Here is a 16,634-nt window from a genome sequence, read left to right on the forward strand (position 1 = left end):
GACACCCTAATTTAAAATAACGAAATAAAGGCTTCGTGAAAATTGCCATGTATCAGAATCTATTTTAATCTCGTTTCATTGCAGACAGATGAAATTCAGTCTCAGTGATGTGGATCATGAAGGTGAAATAATACTGGACCAAGAATCAACATGCATGGTGCATTTCAGCAGCAACCTAATGCAAGCACACAATTCATAATTTTATGGATCAGTGGTGTAACATCACCACAATTCCTAATTGCCAAAATGTAAAAACAATAAAATAATTAAATAGAATAAAACCATTAAATGTGTGCTATGCATATGCATGTACCCCCATGTCTCTTGTACCTATATATTGTATATGTAGTGTTATTATATATATATATGTGTGTGTGTGTGTGTGTGTGTGTGTGTGTGTATATATACACACACATACATATATATATATCTTGTTTTCTTGCATCTTTGTAGCATCTTTGTAACTGTACAATGACAATAAAAGTCTTGAAGTCTTGAAATAGAATTGTGGTGGCTTCTAGTGTCTGGTGTCCGCAACTGTTTAATGAGTGTAAGAGATCAGGCCAACAAGCATAAAACCAGGACGTTCACATTCTGTCAGGAGTAATATTTAAAACAAAAAACTTTTATTCATAATGATATGTGATAATTATCACCCGTTCACAATGGTCGCTGTGCGCCACGTCATTGCTGTGAGGTCTGGCATGTCGCCTGGCTCCTCGCTGGACTCCGGTCTCTCACGTTGTGATAGGCCGGCGTCTGGCCGCCGGAGGAGGTCAGCACTGCCGGCCGCGCCTGTGCTGTCCTCCGCGGAACCGCGTGCATATTCACATAAATGTGGTTCACTACAAGCGACACACAAAGAAGCCAATGCAGTTTCCCCTGATGTTACACTGCCAAACCCAGACCGCTTTGCCACCTCGATATAGCATTTGTGGCCACACACAAGTCCAATTTGGACTTTCTAAACCTATTTCTAAAATCTTATGTTCACATTTCATCTCTCTTTACATTCTCATTAAATTGAACTTACATTTTTAAAAGTATTAAATGAAATATCTCAGTACTTTCATCATTGTTGCATTTTAAACATTGTTGTGTAAGAATAAGACAGGTCAGATATGTCCCAGACACAAGTCACAAGTCTGGGATGTGGGACCGGATGATTTACTTTGCTGATTCCTGGATGCTGTCGTGGCGGCCAGGTCTTTGCCGGTCGCGTGTCTGTTCGTGACTTGCACGTTGTCATAAACGGGGTTCTCTGCAGAGCAACAGCAAACAGGACAGGCCTCATCAGGGGACGCAGTGGCGGTACCCGCGGTAACCACGCGCTGGCTGATGTGCAACTATTCGAGTAACGCTCTGCTTTCGCGTCCTGTCTGAAACCGTATAACCACACGGCCGAGCGCCTCTGACCCGCCCCTGCATGGAGGCCTGCACACAAGCAAGCAGGCAGCGTGCACACGTTACTGTATTTCCATCTAACTGACCTTGATCTTCAGTGCATCGAGCAGCACAGTGACTTTGCAAGGCTGTTTTTCACAGAAGTGAAATGTTATAGCGGTGACACGTCTTTCCAGGGTCTTTCAGTGGGAAAGAACCAATCAGACGTTGAGGAGATGGCCTCTGGACTGCCAATTATCGGCTTGTGCACTGCTGTATTCACATATCTATTCACACATCAGTGTAATAGAATATTATATAAAAATCTTAATAAGTACCTCTATCTTCACGCAACCTTCGGCGCCAGATTGCACAGACAGCAATAACAGCAATCACAAGGCAACATCCTGTGGCGGCAGCAGCGGCCGGCACCACCGGGTCACCTGAGGGGGGCAAACTGCATGTAGACTCAGATTCTTATTTAATATCAGTTCAGTGTTAATTCACTGTGGTTACTAGGGCCGTGCACAGACAAGCTCGCCGAATGATTAAAATGCCCTTATCCAGAACAACTTACGATCAGTAGTTAGAGGGACAGTCCCCCTGGACACATTGTCTTGCTCAGGGACACGGTGGTAGTAAGTAGGGGTTTGAACCTACGCTGAAAAAAAACTGATAAATATAACGTTCAAAACTCATCACAGTTAGAAAAAAATTATTTGATCATGTAAGAATAACGTCTTTCGGGGGTAACACACTCGCCTATGATCCAGAAGACCCAGGTACAAATCCCACTTACTACCATTGTGTCCCTGAGCAGGACACTTAAACCTGACTGTCTCCAGGGGGGACTGTCTCTGTAAATACTGATTGTAAGTCACTCTGGATAAGGACGTCTGGTAAATGCTGTAAATGTAAATGTCTTTAATTTGGATTCAATGATAAATTACATTTGCTCAATTTGATAAAATCATTTGATATTTAAAACGAATTAAAATGTTCTAATTTACTTAACAGTACTTACTAACTTGTAGTTATTTACTCACTTAATGTGTGGTGAAATTATGGCAAGGAATTAGGAAAATTAGGAAATTAGGAAAATTAGGAAACCCTAAATCAGAGGAATGATGTGGAACCAACATCCTTTATTCAATTAAATCCAGTGATTTATTTTTCTTCCTTTTGGGCTTCTGGTTCATAGGCGAGCAAGTTTGGCACTAGGCCACCACCAGCCATTTGTCATTTATCAAGCATTACACAATAAAAAAAAATCAAGAAAAAATTCAAATGTGAAATTGTAAAATACATTTTAAAAACAAAAAGTAAAAGACCGCTTGTCATACGGCAGGGGCTTGAACACCAGCCGGGGTGCCTGATCATTTCACTACTATTCCAGCACTACATAATAAGGCAATATAAGTACAATTTACTGCCATATGAGGCAAAAACAATAAAACGTGATATAAAACTATTAAGAGGAACTTTAATTCGTCTGTAGAGAGTTTTCTAAAACATTAAAATAATACAAAAAGTGAGCAAAGAGTATATAATGTATGCAGAATGTATAAATGTGTAGATTTACCAGATGAAAAGGATGAGGCATCTACAGAAGATAAGAAAGGAAAAACGTCATGTAACATGTGTTCATAATTTACGTAAAATTCTACAATTCGAATGGACTATATAACAATAATGCTGAGAATATGTAACAATGAAACTATGAATACTGAAGTCTATGACATGATGATTTATCTCCAGACTCTAGATTATATTTCTTTTGACAGAAAAGCCGGGCCAAACACTTACGAATGGTAACTTGGGTCCCGTTGCCTCTGGCCGTCTTCACAACAGGAATTTCGATTTTAACCTGACAGAAATACCATCCACTGTCTGTTGTTGTTGCATCTTTGATTGTCAGTGTGCATTTTTTTTTGCAAGGACTTGATGCATTAAAGCGTGAAGACAAAAGATTCATGGCGGACACGTTCACACGCGTCCCGCCGTAGTCCCACATCACTTTGAAGTACTCGTAGTCCCATGAAGGAGTGCACGTAATCCCCACTGTGGAGCCGGCTGCAGCTGTGATGTTCTCTGGAGACTGGAACACGCTCATTGTAGATCCAAGAGAACCAAAATACACTGATGCTCCTGCAGAGATGAAGAAATAACCAATATTAATTATTCATTTGCATACAGCAACATTACAGTAAATGGAGAAGGTCTCCAGGGATCTGAACTCTGATTATCTTCTCATAACAAAATTCAAACGATTAAATAAATGATTAAATTAAAATTCAAACCTAACATATATGGCTTTATATCTTTTAGAAAACTGCACATGAAAAGCATGGTCATAGATGCTCATCATGCATTGACAGTAGTGCTGATGTCCTAAAGTGTCCAAAAATAAAATGTAATAATACGAAAAGCAGCACCGACAACATCCGATGTAACAACATGAATGGACGTGAAGGTTCATGTAGGGGTTGCATCAAAACCACCAGACATTAATCACATGATTCAATGCATCCCTTCCAGCGGTTTTTGGAAATAACCAATTGTTTAAGCCTTTAAGCCTCTGCAGCTATATAATGTGTTACTAATACGTAGCTACTGTATATAACATGATTATCAAATGTTGAAAAAAACGTGTGATTCTTTAACAGTATTTACTTGTTTATAGAAGCACAGTGTTGTAAATGTATTTATGTGTATTAAGAGCATAAATGTCATTCTTACCCATATACAGCAGTAAGAAGGCGACTCTGTAAACAGGAGCCATTCTGACTGACGGTGCCGTCTGTGTCAGAGCGAGAAGCACCGTCTTCCTGAACAATCAAGATAAAAGCACTCGGCGTGGAGGAGGAGTTATGAGAGACAATGTGAGAAAGAAAGAAAGAAAGAAAGAAAGAAAGAAAGAAAGAAAGAAAAAGACCCCAAATGTCAGATGAACTGCTGGTTTCTTTCATGTCCATGTGAGAAGGTCTGTAGAGGCTGCTGGGTTCCAGTGTGGTTGGGCTGTTAGACATTTTGGAAGAAAAAAAAAAGACGGATTGATCTTGCACTGGTGACATTTAAAGCGTGACACTGAGAGAAATGATCATGTCATTTTCAGCCCAGACTCATTTCAAGTATTCTGGCAAGTAGAACTGGACCACGCTCAACAAGTAATCATCTTCTCCAGAGGCATCGCAAAAGCGCCATGGAGGACCCTACATCAAACTTGCTTTTTGATGAAAATTAATCTGTGCATATTGCATGTGTTTAGATGTGAACATTTTGCAGAGTGTGCAGTCGTTTGTAGACGTTGCCTTGTTTGGTAGCACTGGTGAAGACACAAACTCTGATGGTATACAAGATCCATCGTAGTGTTTTTGTAAAATAAGTTTGGACGCACCTACTCATTTATGGCTTTTAACAATATAAAACAGAACTGAAGACGCGGGACTATAAAATGAGGTTGACGTTGTAATGTAATAAATAATAAGTTGAAGATTTGTGTCTCTCCAAATCAGGGAGCTTTTGCTGTGATTGCAGTATTTTACACTCTTGTCTTCTCCTCCACCTTGAGGACAACGGGGACAGTGTCCAACAGTCCTGAGGGTTTATTCTGAGCACTTCCTTTTCATTCACTCACGATAAAGAGCATCTCATCAAATGGTGACAATAGTGCACAAAGCAGCCATGAAGGTAAAAACAGGTTCATTAAACATACTTCACTTTCTCCTCATACATCAAATACCAAATACAAATGTTTCTTCAAAATGTCTCCATTTTAGTCTTAGTCTTTAGTCTTTAGGGCGTACATAACTAGCAGGTTTGGTTCTCAGTAGGTTCCAGGGATCCAGTTTCGGAGCCTGAGCTGCAGAATGTGGAAATATATTGATTCCGAGCAGCACGACTCAACCCACAGCTGCAACCAGCGTGGGCACAAAAAGCAAGTTCAGCACAAACGCAGTGGTCCAGCAGCAGCAGAACACGGAAAAAAGGAAGCCGAGGTGCAACCATAGCACTGCCTGACTGCCTGATTAAAAAACTAAAAACTACTAAAAGCCATCTCACGCATCGCAATTTATTTTTAAAAATTATATTGTACGCAAAAAAAATACTATAAAAAATGGTAATTTCTGTGTTACAGAAAGTATGAGTGTGTTCTGGATTTCAATTTAAAAAATGAATTGAAAAGCAAGAATTTGTTTTTAAAAGGGGCAGTTTGATTACAGAATATACATTTTTAATTTCTAAAACGAGAGGTTTTTTTTGTCGTGATTTTTGGGCAATTAGTGTTTGCTTGAAAATTGTGATTTTTTTTCACTGTCCATCTGTTAATAAGATGCACAAATAATAATATTTTCACAGCCGCTGCAATCAGACACGAGATAAACCACAAAGGAAATATTGAATCTTTAATTTTAAATCCTTCTCGATACAGAGATTACATGTGGCATAAATATTACTGGCATATAATGCCAGCCCAAACTCCGGAAATGAGGCTCTGAGAGGACCGAACAGGCACATTTCACACCAAAATATCCATTCCTTGAAACAGGAATAAAACAGAACCTTTTATCATAAAAAGTTTCTAACATCAAACGCGTCCCTACTGTTCACATATAACAGTTATGAAGAGTTCATGACTCCGGAAAACTCCTCCAAAATGGCGAAAACGTGTCTGCGGAAGACATCTGCTGTTTATGGGAGTCAGCGAAGGATCGATGGACAGATGGTCCTAGACTACAGGCTGATGAGGTCCAAAAGTGCAAAATGACACGAAAAGCCTGGTCTGGCGGCACGCTGACATCTGGCATCACTGGCCGGCATGCAGGTCCCTTCAGAGCAGGAGAGCTGTGACCCATCTTTACAAACATGCCTCAGCATTCTGTGTCTTCTGCGGGACTTATGGAAAAAGTGCCAGTTACAGTGTAATATGCAATATTTCTGACTTACGAGTTGTTAAGGACTAACGACATATCAAGCACGAAGCGGTACATAAGTAGAATTCGCCGTTGAGGTCCAAACTGTGAAGAACTGGAACAGAAGTGAAAGGATGATTGATCAACACTGTGTTGTTGCAGCTCAGTGTTCTGATGAGCTTCCTACATCAAATCATCGGACTCATAAAATCCCACAAAAAAAGAAAAAAAAAATGGAACCAAACCACACTGCCAGCTGCTCCAGTCAGTTTTGTTAAACGTAGATTAATTTAAAGAGGAACAGTAAATAGGGTAAAACTTCCAGCCCGTACCCCAGTACAGTGTTAAGGCTTCTAAAAAGTTCAGTGTATCATCAAAGTCGTTCACTTGCGTCTGTCCATTGGAAATAACTGCCGGGAATGGGAGGATGTTGAATTTAGGAACCGGCGTTAAAACACGAAACACACAGCACACACGTTTACAACCAGTCGAAACCGTAGAAAAATAGATTTGTTCTAATCACACGTCATTAAATAAATAGATGGGGACACAGTTTGATCACGCTTTACAGCTCGTCTTTGGGGTTGATGTGGAGCCCGTGTTCCCGCTGCTGGTGGCCGTCCAGAGCCTCCATCACCTCGTCCGCCTGGAGTCGCTCCTGTGGGAGTTGGAAGCAGACCTTCTGTTTGTATGAAAATATGCAAATAAAATGTAGTATTATTGTTGAATTACATGTTAAATACCTGTTATAACTTGTTGGTACGACCATAATCAGTGGTGCGGTGTGTATTGATAAACGCTACAGTTATAGCAATATAATACAGTTATATGCTTTAAGTGTCTATTGGGACATCTTTTCAAAATAAATTCTTTCTAAAGACCTAACAGGTTGGTAGTAGCCTGGCGGGTAACACACTCGCCTATGAAGACCCAGGTTCAAACCCCACTTACTACCATCGTGTCCCTGAGTACTGTAAATTCTGTAAATGTAAATGCAAATGTAAATGTCACAGCCGTGGTCCACCGTCAAGCCCCCAGGGGGCGCACAACTCAACCCAGACTCGCCAACGAGCGAGTATAAAAGGGCCGCTCACACCTGAAGACACAGCGAACTCATCGCAGGATATTTTCACGTTGCTGTAAGCCTTATTCTGACAAAGACAGGTCTTGTACTATGATTAATGATTTTCTGAAGGCCAGAAAAGAGCTTCTCCACTCCTCACCAGCTCTCGAAACAGGGGGTCCAGCGTGAACCAGAGCGCCACGGCACACCGCTGACCACTGGTGACCGCCCGAACTCCATGCGGGTTCTCGCCGCCAGACGAAAAGCCCACCATCCGACCACACTTGGGCTTCACCGCCGCCTGCAACGGAGGAAAAGCAGCTCAGACATGGTGACTTAGCGCCTACAGCCAGGCGTCATCGGATCGGGCGTGGCTCTTACTGTGACGGTTTTGGCGTCCATCTCTGTGAAGATAAACTCCCCTCCTTCAAAATCGCCATTCAGGTACAGCAGAGCGCTGCAAGACACACAGCACGTCTGGATTTAGCACTCATGGATTTCACTCATCCCTCACGTCACCTGTACCAGATACCAGCACCTGACCCGCTCACATTTACATTCACAGTAGTGACAGGGACAGTCCTCCCCTGGAGACACATTTACATTTACAGCATTTATCAGACGCCCTTATCCAGAGCGACTTTCAATCAGTAGTTACAGGGACAGTCCCCCCTGGAGACACTCAGGGTTCAGTGTCTTGCTCAGGGATGAAGTGGGGTTTGAACCTGTGACTTTGTGGTCTTCTGAGATGAAGTCATCATCACACCCTTGAGTAAAGTGCTGCTGGTGTGAAAACCGGCGAGTTGGTGGCAGCCTCTACTCTGCGGTAGCTGTGATGGACCAGAGGGTAAAAAGGCATCACCTGTAGTCGCGGTAGGTGTATGCCGGCGCCTCTCTCCAGCACTCGTTTGCGTCCGGGTCCAGCAAGCAGTTATCAGCATGGATGGGGTGACTGAGGTCATTCCGGTGGTCTTGCTGCCCTGGAAGCCAGATAAAGTCAAATGAACTTTATCGCCTCTGTCAGATGGATTTTTTCTTTTATATTCTTTAAATATATGTTCATATTTATTTATAAATGGGTTTATGTAGTAAAACTCTCAGTAGTACAGATAATGGGTGTTCTATGGATTGTAAATTATATTATATGACGTTTATTACATTTACATTTTACAAACTGTGAGTGGACAATATTGCGATGGTATTTTTTCATACATTGAATATCAAGTTTTTTTATTGTACAGATAAATAAATCTAATACCACAACCATTAAACACTTCCTTCATCCTTTATTATACTACACATTTTTGTCCCCAACAGCCAAAAATACCATTAAAAATATGTATGTATGTGTGTGTATATATAAATATGTGTGTGTGTGTGTGTGTGTGTGTGTGTGAGACGCAGTGAGGATACCTTGAATGGCCGTCCTGCACACCAGATGAGTGTAGGAGAAATGCAGTGTGCTGTTGAGCATGAAGTAGGACTCAACAATGCGCCGCGCCTTCTCGCTGACATCGTAGAAGAGGCGGGCGCTTCTCAGCGGAACGCGGCCCTCGTAGCCGTACTGGAAACACACAGATCCGCCGTCATGCACGGGACCGCTTATGCGACGGAACGTGGGGCATTTAAATAAAAAGACCTGAAGCGTTCTCAGCACGGTCGCTCCCTCGAACCGTTCGTTGGGCGTGTGAGGGGACATTTTCCCTCTGTAGCCGTCCCCCGCCATGGTCACAGCCTGAGGAAATGTGAAACATCTCATCAGCAACTCCTTTAAATACTGTGGCCCAATGAGAAATGACATATTCAACTTAATATTTTCCATTTACAGACGGGCAATAAACAAACAATAATGTATTTGCACATTGTGGGATGAGTATTAAATTATTGTGCACTTAATTAAATTGTGTGATCATCTTAATTGAGAGTTTTTACATTTACCAGACTCCCTTATCCAGAGCACCTGTAGTTACAGGGACAGTCCCCCCCTGGAGACACTCAGGGTTAAGTGTCCTGCTCAGGGACACAATGGTAGTTAGTGGGATTTGAACCCGGGTCTTCTGGTTCATAGGCGAGTGTGTTACCCACTAGGCTACTACCACCCCATACTGATAATCATTTAAAATGTTAGTAGTTAGTAGTTTGTACTGCTCACGGTTCAAGTGATTCTTTTCTGATCACAGCTAAAGAAACGGGGGAATTTGGTAACGTGTTCTCAAGGTTCTCACGTGCGCCATGTTCTTCAGCTCTGTGCACTCGTCCTCGCTGATGACATGGTCCAGCAGGACCCTCTGCGTGCCGTTCAGCGCCTCGGAGTCCAGCGCCACCATCACCTGCTCGTACGGCAGCGGCCCTCCTGCGCGATTCGGCCCTCGTCAGTCAAGCAAAGCAGCAGAAGCCTTAACCAGAAGAAATGGCCGATCGGCCTTCTTCAGCTCACCTTCCCTGAGCTCCGGAGCCGCCGCCGCCGTGGCGTTCCTCTTCTCTGAGATGGGCACGTATTCCAGCCAGCCGTCGGTGCCGGAGGGAATTCTGACAAGGCACCAACAGATCAGAAACATACACTCTGCATGTCGAGGGGTGAGAAACGTGTGGGAATAAGTTCCAGGAGAGCGAAAAAAAAACCCACACAAATGGGCAAAAATCAACTATATTTTGTCTGCCGTTTTAAATGCTAAAAATACTGCTTCTGGGTGTTCAGTGCTAAATATTCGATTTTTCTGTCTGAAATTTGCTCACGTCCTTTGCCAGTACAAAGAGCCGATCAACTTGATTTAAGTTGATATTTGTATCTTGGTTTCACACAAAATGTCCCCATATGCTTCTCACCCCTCAATAAATAATATTACGAACCCTCAGAACATTTTATCACTGTTCCAATACAGTACTGAACAGTGTTTTTACTTTTGTATAGGTCTTAGTGGTCCCCTTAAGTCATCTCACAAAGTCACATTTTCATGTCGGGGGACCTTTAATGCTTCATCAATGTTCTGTATTTTTTTAATTCTTAAAAACTGAGATTACATGAAAGTGATAGAAATAAAGTCAGTGTGAACAGATGAGTAATAAAAACAGATGTGACCTGTTTCTTTCTGACTGTCACCAGTGCAGTTGGTGGGGTTTTTTTTTGCCCTGATGAGAGTGACAGGAAACTGAATGGGGACAGCATCTCGGGGCATCATACTGACACCGTCCAGAAGGCGGTGCTGCAGGCCAGCTCGGGTAGAGTTTACACAGGTACCCAAAATCCATCACAAAAACTACTCAATTACCGTCACTTGCGTAAAATGTAATTCGTTACTTTCCACCTCTGTGTACAGGTATCGTTAGGACAAGTTCGAAAAGCAAAGTTAAACCTTGATGTATGCTAGGTTTGTAACACAACAAAGTAAATGTTTTACTTTTTATAACTGATCAGTGAGAAATGTTATAAAAGGTTATTAAACTTCTTAAGACAACACCACATTTAATTGAATTTCTTGCGATGCACTCCCACCTTGCAGGTTGAGTTACAGACTCCCTGCAGACTCTGACCGCATTTAAAAGACAATTTCACACTTTTTTTTTCTGAGCTGTGAACCTAATAATATCAAAAATGATCAGATTTGCACTAAAACCAGGGAATCGTGTGGGTTGCATTCAAATATGTTGGTGCTGCAATATCAACACGCGAATTGATAAAGCACAAAAGCACACAACATTTAATAATCATAATCGTAATAATGATAACAGTGTCCTTACCTGCTGGCATCCTCTCTGCCACCTGAGCTGCTCCAGTAATTCTAAAACGCATGAGGACCCGATAATTAATAAAAAAAAAACAGACGCAGTGTACACATTCCTAATATAAGTACATTTAATAAAGGTTGCGGGGTGCGTGTAAAGGTGGCACTGACCCCCTCGGCGTAGTCCACCCCCATATTCTGGCTCCCCAGTACGAGCAGCTCCGACTCTTGCTTGTGGCGCCGGAGGTACCGTTCAGCTTCCTGCGAGAACCGGCGAAACGGGGCAAGAAACAAGACGGATGTTAGGTGGCACAAACCAGGTCCCCGTCACACTCTGCCTCCCCCCCCCCCTTGATATGCTGATGGACTTGTCCTCCGTGGTTGGGACTGAAACCGAAGCTGGCCTTGCCTCGGGGAGGAATCCGGCGTGGCGCGGTGCCCCCTCTCTTGGCATCTTCTTTGGTTCGCTGCTCCTGGCACGTATTAGAATGGAGCTGTTTTAACTGGAGCCGAGCCCGGCGCTTATGTACGGAACAGATGAAATACGGGGCCGCTGCTCCCGGACTTCATCAATGGCCGGGAAGGAAGGGGGCGGATCGGCAACTGCGAGTGTTATGAAATGGGAGAAGCCGGTAGCTTCTGTGGCTACGGGAGGAAGAAAAAGAGCCACGGACACGACTCTCCGGCACAGTCCCGGGGGGGATGGTGTAGGAAAAGCCTGGTATGGGGGTCTGCAGCTGGAGGGAAGGCCTGATGGCCCTTCAAGTGGTTCCCCTCATGCACTTCATATGCTAATCATTCCCAGACTTTCCAAGAAGCGCTCCTCCAGAGGTGCACTGAGCCGAGTGTGCGATTTCACACAGAACGAAGGATATAAAGGCGCCAGGCCAGCACTTTACCGCCGAGCGGCTTCAGTCTCAGCTCTTATAATATACATTCCGCTGACATACGTACATTAATATTTTTACATATTTGCTTTTGCTGTGTATTTTACGTTAATATATTGTAGCCTGGAATTATGACTTATTCAGCCAGTCTATAAAACGATTGTGTTAATGTGGTGGTAGTAGCCTAGAGGGTAACACACTGGCCTATGAACCCAGGTTCGAACCCCACTTACTACCATTGTGTCCCTGAGCAGGACACTTAACCCTGAGTGTCTCCGGGGGGCAGTCCCTGTAACTACTGCTTGTAAGTCGCTCTGGATAAGGGCGTCTGGTAAGTGTAAAATGTTAATGTAATAAATGCTGTAAATTAAATGTTATAAGAATAAAGCAAAATTTCTCGTATATTTCGTTTGTGATGCTCCCCAGTTGCGTGGCTCCATCTAGTGGGGCTTCCTTATATGATGCCGACTGCTGATTGGCCGTTTCAGGATTTATCTTTTTTAAACTAATCCGCTTCCAGCTCTGATGAACAAAATGCTTATTTGTACTTGATTCTGGCTTTTTAATTAAAATAGGTTTATGGCACAGTATAAATAATAGTCCTAGAGAACCTGCTCACCTCTCGAGGCTCCCCATCGTGGCCCAGAACGTCCGTGTAATAAGCCACGTTTTCCATCATGAACTCGGCCGCCTTGTGGAACAGGAGGTAGGTGTGCGCGCAAGCCAAGGCCTCCTGGACGGCGTTCACTGTGGGAGAAGTTAAAAAGGGGACAGGGACGGGAGGAATCAGCAGAATGCAAATGTCCAAGCCGATTGGTTAAAGGCCACCACCGTCGCCCGGCCGGCCCACGTGCAAAATTCCGACCGTCACAGAGGCTGAGAAAACAACAGGCAGAGAGATTCCTGACTCACTGATCCAGGACCAGTTTTCCCAGCCCGCCTGCAGCATCTACTGCTTATTCGCTGAGTGAAAGCAGGAGAGTTGACCTTTCAGGGCCAAGCGCTGACATTTAATACAGAAAAAACAGTAAAACAGGAACGGGGAAAAGCAGTAAAAGTGTTGAACATCCCGCTGGCCACTTCAGAAACATCTGTTGCCGGGCACAGATCGTAATCGTGGAAAATATCCCAGCTCCTGCTGGACAGCTTACCCTGGAAGTAGGCGAACTGCAGGTAGTCGTAGTGCAGCGGCAGGAAGTTCTCCATGGGCGAGAGGCGGCCGGGACGCGTGGCCAGGTCCCTCACGCACTCGTGCTGGCAGTGGAGGACCTGGGTGAAGTGGTCTGCAACAGAGACATTGGTTCGATGTTTCTGGTCTTTTAGGTTACACTACCTAACACATCTATGGGTCTGAGGACTCAAAACTACGAAATAATTCACATTTCGTATTTCATGTCACGTTTCGTATTTTGAGTTTCTTAAATTGTAAACTATCGTTCTATCTACCGTCGTGGCCAAAGGTTTTGAGAACGGAACAAATACTGGTCTTCAGTTTGCTGCTTCCGTTTTTTATTACGACAATTTGCATTTTTACATTTATATTTACGGCGTTTACCAGATGCCCTTATCCAGAGCGCCTTACAGTCAGTAGTGACAGGGACAGTCCCCATGGAGACACGTCCTCAGGGACACAGCGGTAGCAAGTGGGGTTTGAACCTGGGTTCATAGACGAGTATGTTACCCACTAGGCTACTAACACCCATTCATGTGTTGCGCTGCTTCTTATCCAAGCGAGTGCGCTCACTCACAATTTTGCCTAAAAACACAGCCATGAATAAAGAACAGTACCAAAAATCATCCAACAGCAACTCCTCCCAACCACCCAAGAACAGTTTGGTGAAGAACAGTTTGGGACTTAAATCTAATTTAGAACTTCTGGTCGATCCTCAAGAGGCGGGTGGACAAACAAAAACCCACAAAAACCCACAACTCCAAGCTCTGGTTATGAAGGAATGGGCTGCAATCAGTCAACCCATTCTCTCTCTCTCTCTCTCTATTCATCTATCAGTGTTTTGATGATGAATGAACAGCTGGCTGGAAAATTGGTTGGAATAATATGTTTTATTTTTCTATTAAATTAAAAGAATCCAGAAATCCAATAAACAACCCGGTCTGCTGCTTGGTTTACATGCAGGGGCACCACGTTCCTCATGGCGGCGCGTCTCACACGCTGATATGATGGTTCTTGCTGATAAAGTGCGGCTGGGAGAGCGGAGGATAACTGGCACGCCGCCTTCGAGATTCCACACACACACACACACACACACACACACACCCGCTGTGTGGGCCGAGGGGTTTACGATGTTGTTTAAGGGGATTTATTAGCTCCGAGGGCCGTGGCCGTCCTCCCCGATACCCCTCCCTTCATGCAGGATGTGTTTACAGGACGACTCTGAGTCCAATATACAAAACTTCATTGGCCATAAACAACTTCTGCCGGCGATTAAATTCATTTTGAAACGGCGTAAATAATCGCTCCCAGCTTCCAGTTTAAACACTCACTGGCCTCAGGTAATCCCAGATGGACATATGGAGCAAATCTGCATCACGAGCAATTACCCATAATCAAAATGTCTAAAGTACTGAGCGAGGCCCTCGCAAATGGCTCCCGGTGAGGAATTTTGTGCTGATGGAACGTGTCAGGTTTTCAAACAGAGGGTTTTTTTTTCCTGAACGCAGACCAATCTGGTTAGTCATCAGACGTGAGGTAACCGCTGCGCTTCGCATCTAGGTGATTAATCTCGTAATGGGAGCGTCAAGATGGATCCTCGACTCGTGTAAATGATGGACTAGTGCGCCGGGCTGCAGGAAGAGCATCGTATTTCTCACCCGAGATGAGCTCGTAAAGGCTGTGGCGGTACAGCACGTGGTCCTGCTCCTCAAACCTCTGCGGACCCTCGCACAGCACCCGGCACTCCACGTCGGCCCTGTAGTACTCGCTCAGGGCCTCTTCGAAGAGCCCGGCGGCCTCCTCGTACCTCCCCTGGTCGTACATCTTCACCGCCTCGCTGAAGGCCCTCTGAAACGGGCATCGGTTCAGCATTATCACCCTTACAATTTTACTCCAGTTCCCCCTTTAAAATAACACTTGAGTAAAAGCACAAAAGTACAAAATTAAGTACCAAAATTACAGAAATTTATGATGGTTCTGATGTTCCATTATCACATTTGCAAGTGAGATGTTGCTTAATCGGCTAATTTTACTCATTTACCGCACTTGTATCTACTAACTGCAAAATGTACTGTTAATATGACTTATATTATATGCAGGGATTATATTTTTATTGTCAGCCATGTTTTTGGAAAATAAATCTGGTTTCATTTCAAAAGTTGCAGACTCCCACGGACATCAAGCTTAACATCTGAAACAGTTATGTCACTACCTTACAACTCATAATTAACAAGGCACGTCAGACTTTGTGTAATGTAGTGGAGTAAAAAGTACGATATTTGACTTTGAAATGTGGTGGAGTTGAAGTAAAAAGTCTCTCCCGTGGGAAGACTTACGTTCCTGTCCATCTCTGTTGTGCTACGAGCACCTGATCCAAGGTCAGTGCTCATGCCAGTGTCTTCTACACTACCCTCACCACGAGCGTCACTACTTCAGCTCCCACCAACTCGACACCAACATTCCCATATTCTGGTAGCGTATCTGCTGGTCACCTGGTGTGGCCGCGCCTCCCTGTCGACCAGCTGCTCCAGGCCCTCCGTGCTTTTGTACTGCTCCACATGCTCCGGGTTGGCCTGGAAGTAGGTGTGCGCTGCCGAGGCGGCTTTGTCTACCTCCTTCAGCTGAACAAAACAGAATCGGGAAAGAGGGACGGAGAGACAGACAAAACAGGAAGACGGATTAGAACAGAGGCCTTCACGCTGAGGTTGATTTCAGTCTGTGGTCGCCGCCATTTGGCCTTGGACAAGTGAGACATTGGTCACCTGACACCTGAGCTGCATAAACCTGCCTCCAGAGGCTTTTCTCTACTTCTTCTCTAACGTGATTTTGACTTAAGAATTTAACAAAATTCCTCTTGTCCTTGACAAACATGCGGCAACAGTCACGTTGTGAAAAAACATTTGTGCAAAATGAATTATGGGATTGGAGGAACCGTAGGAAAGGAAGGACGCCTCCAGATAGGGAACGCCTCGTTGGGCCATTTATAACTTCAAATGCTGTCTCTGAACTGAGACACGCCCGGAGACAGGGCGATGGCGGTATCACCCTGGGGGTCCAGAGTTGGAGCTCCAGCCACAAAGATAACTATAAATTATAATAGAAATAACATCTGAACGTCTTCTGCGGGTGGATTTAATAGAAATTACTATGGCCTTGTAGTAATAGGTGTAGATCAGTGGTCCTGGATTATATTGGACACCGTCAGGGGGCTTCAGGGATAAAAGGTTGGAGACCAGTGGTGTAGTGTGGTTTTCGTCAACCAGATTTATGATGAAATATCTTCATCAACAAAACTTTTTGATGGGAGATAAGATGAAATCTAAATGCTGGTCATGTGATGATAGCTATAGCGAAATATTTCATGTAATATTGTTGACGAATAAAAACAAGTCTAAATATGATTTACAAGGTAAAAACTATACTAAAATGTCTGTTCATTTTCATTGACAAAAACGAGACATTATTTCTTCTAGTTTAATCATGTTTCTGCTTCCT

General features: G+C 43.8%; 3 protein-coding genes across 3 annotated transcripts in view; all 3 read right to left on the reverse strand.

Annotated features, from left to right (window-relative positions):
• Positions 1–318: 318 nt before the first annotated feature.
• Positions 319–4,190, reverse strand: LOC114769487 (uncharacterized). The gene is made up of 6 exons (XM_028962546.1): positions 4,123–4,190; positions 3,190–3,531; positions 2,966–2,986; positions 1,722–1,826; positions 1,172–1,261; positions 319–845 (listed from the first exon to the last, which is right to left on the reverse strand). The coding sequence occupies exons 1-6, from the start codon at positions 4,163–4,165 to the stop codon at positions 685–687; spliced, it is 762 nt and encodes a 253-aa protein (XP_028818379.1). The 5' UTR covers positions 4,166–4,190; the 3' UTR covers positions 319–684.
• A 1,580-nt stretch (positions 4,191–5,770) lies between these two features.
• The window catches only part of p3h2 (prolyl 3-hydroxylase 2), a 30,312-nt gene continuing 19,448 nt past the window's right edge, over positions 5,771–16,634 (reverse strand). The window contains exons 2-15 of the mRNA XM_028962166.1: positions 15,632–15,760; positions 14,798–14,987; positions 13,120–13,251; positions 12,588–12,715; positions 11,253–11,342; positions 11,098–11,138; positions 9,797–9,888; positions 9,585–9,712; positions 8,999–9,094; positions 8,773–8,923; positions 8,222–8,339; positions 7,741–7,816; positions 7,520–7,660; positions 5,771–6,954 (exon numbers count right to left, since the gene is read on the reverse strand). Of these exons, the coding sequence (XP_028817999.1) occupies positions 6,862–6,954; positions 7,520–7,660; positions 7,741–7,816; positions 8,222–8,339; positions 8,773–8,923; positions 8,999–9,094; positions 9,585–9,712; positions 9,797–9,888; positions 11,098–11,138; positions 11,253–11,342; positions 12,588–12,715; positions 13,120–13,251; positions 14,798–14,987; positions 15,632–15,760 (1,605 nt within the window). The 3' untranslated portion in view covers positions 5,771–6,861. The remainder of the gene's footprint in view (positions 6,955–7,519; positions 7,661–7,740; positions 7,817–8,221; positions 8,340–8,772; positions 8,924–8,998; positions 9,095–9,584; positions 9,713–9,796; positions 9,889–11,097; positions 11,139–11,252; positions 11,343–12,587; positions 12,716–13,119; positions 13,252–14,797; positions 14,988–15,631; positions 15,761–16,634) is intronic.
• The window catches only part of LOC114769289 (claudin-1-like), a 33,350-nt gene continuing 26,118 nt past the window's right edge, over positions 9,403–16,634 (reverse strand). Inside the window, exon 6 of the transcript XR_003743202.1 lies at positions 9,403–9,460. The gene's annotated coding sequence lies outside the window, so the exon portion shown is untranslated. The remainder of the gene's footprint in view (positions 9,461–16,634) is intronic.

Source organism: Denticeps clupeoides, chromosome 19, assembly GCF_900700375.1.
Source record: "Denticeps clupeoides chromosome 19, fDenClu1.1, whole genome shotgun sequence".
Lineage (NCBI taxonomy): Eukaryota > Metazoa > Chordata > Actinopteri > Clupeiformes > Denticipitidae > Denticeps > Denticeps clupeoides.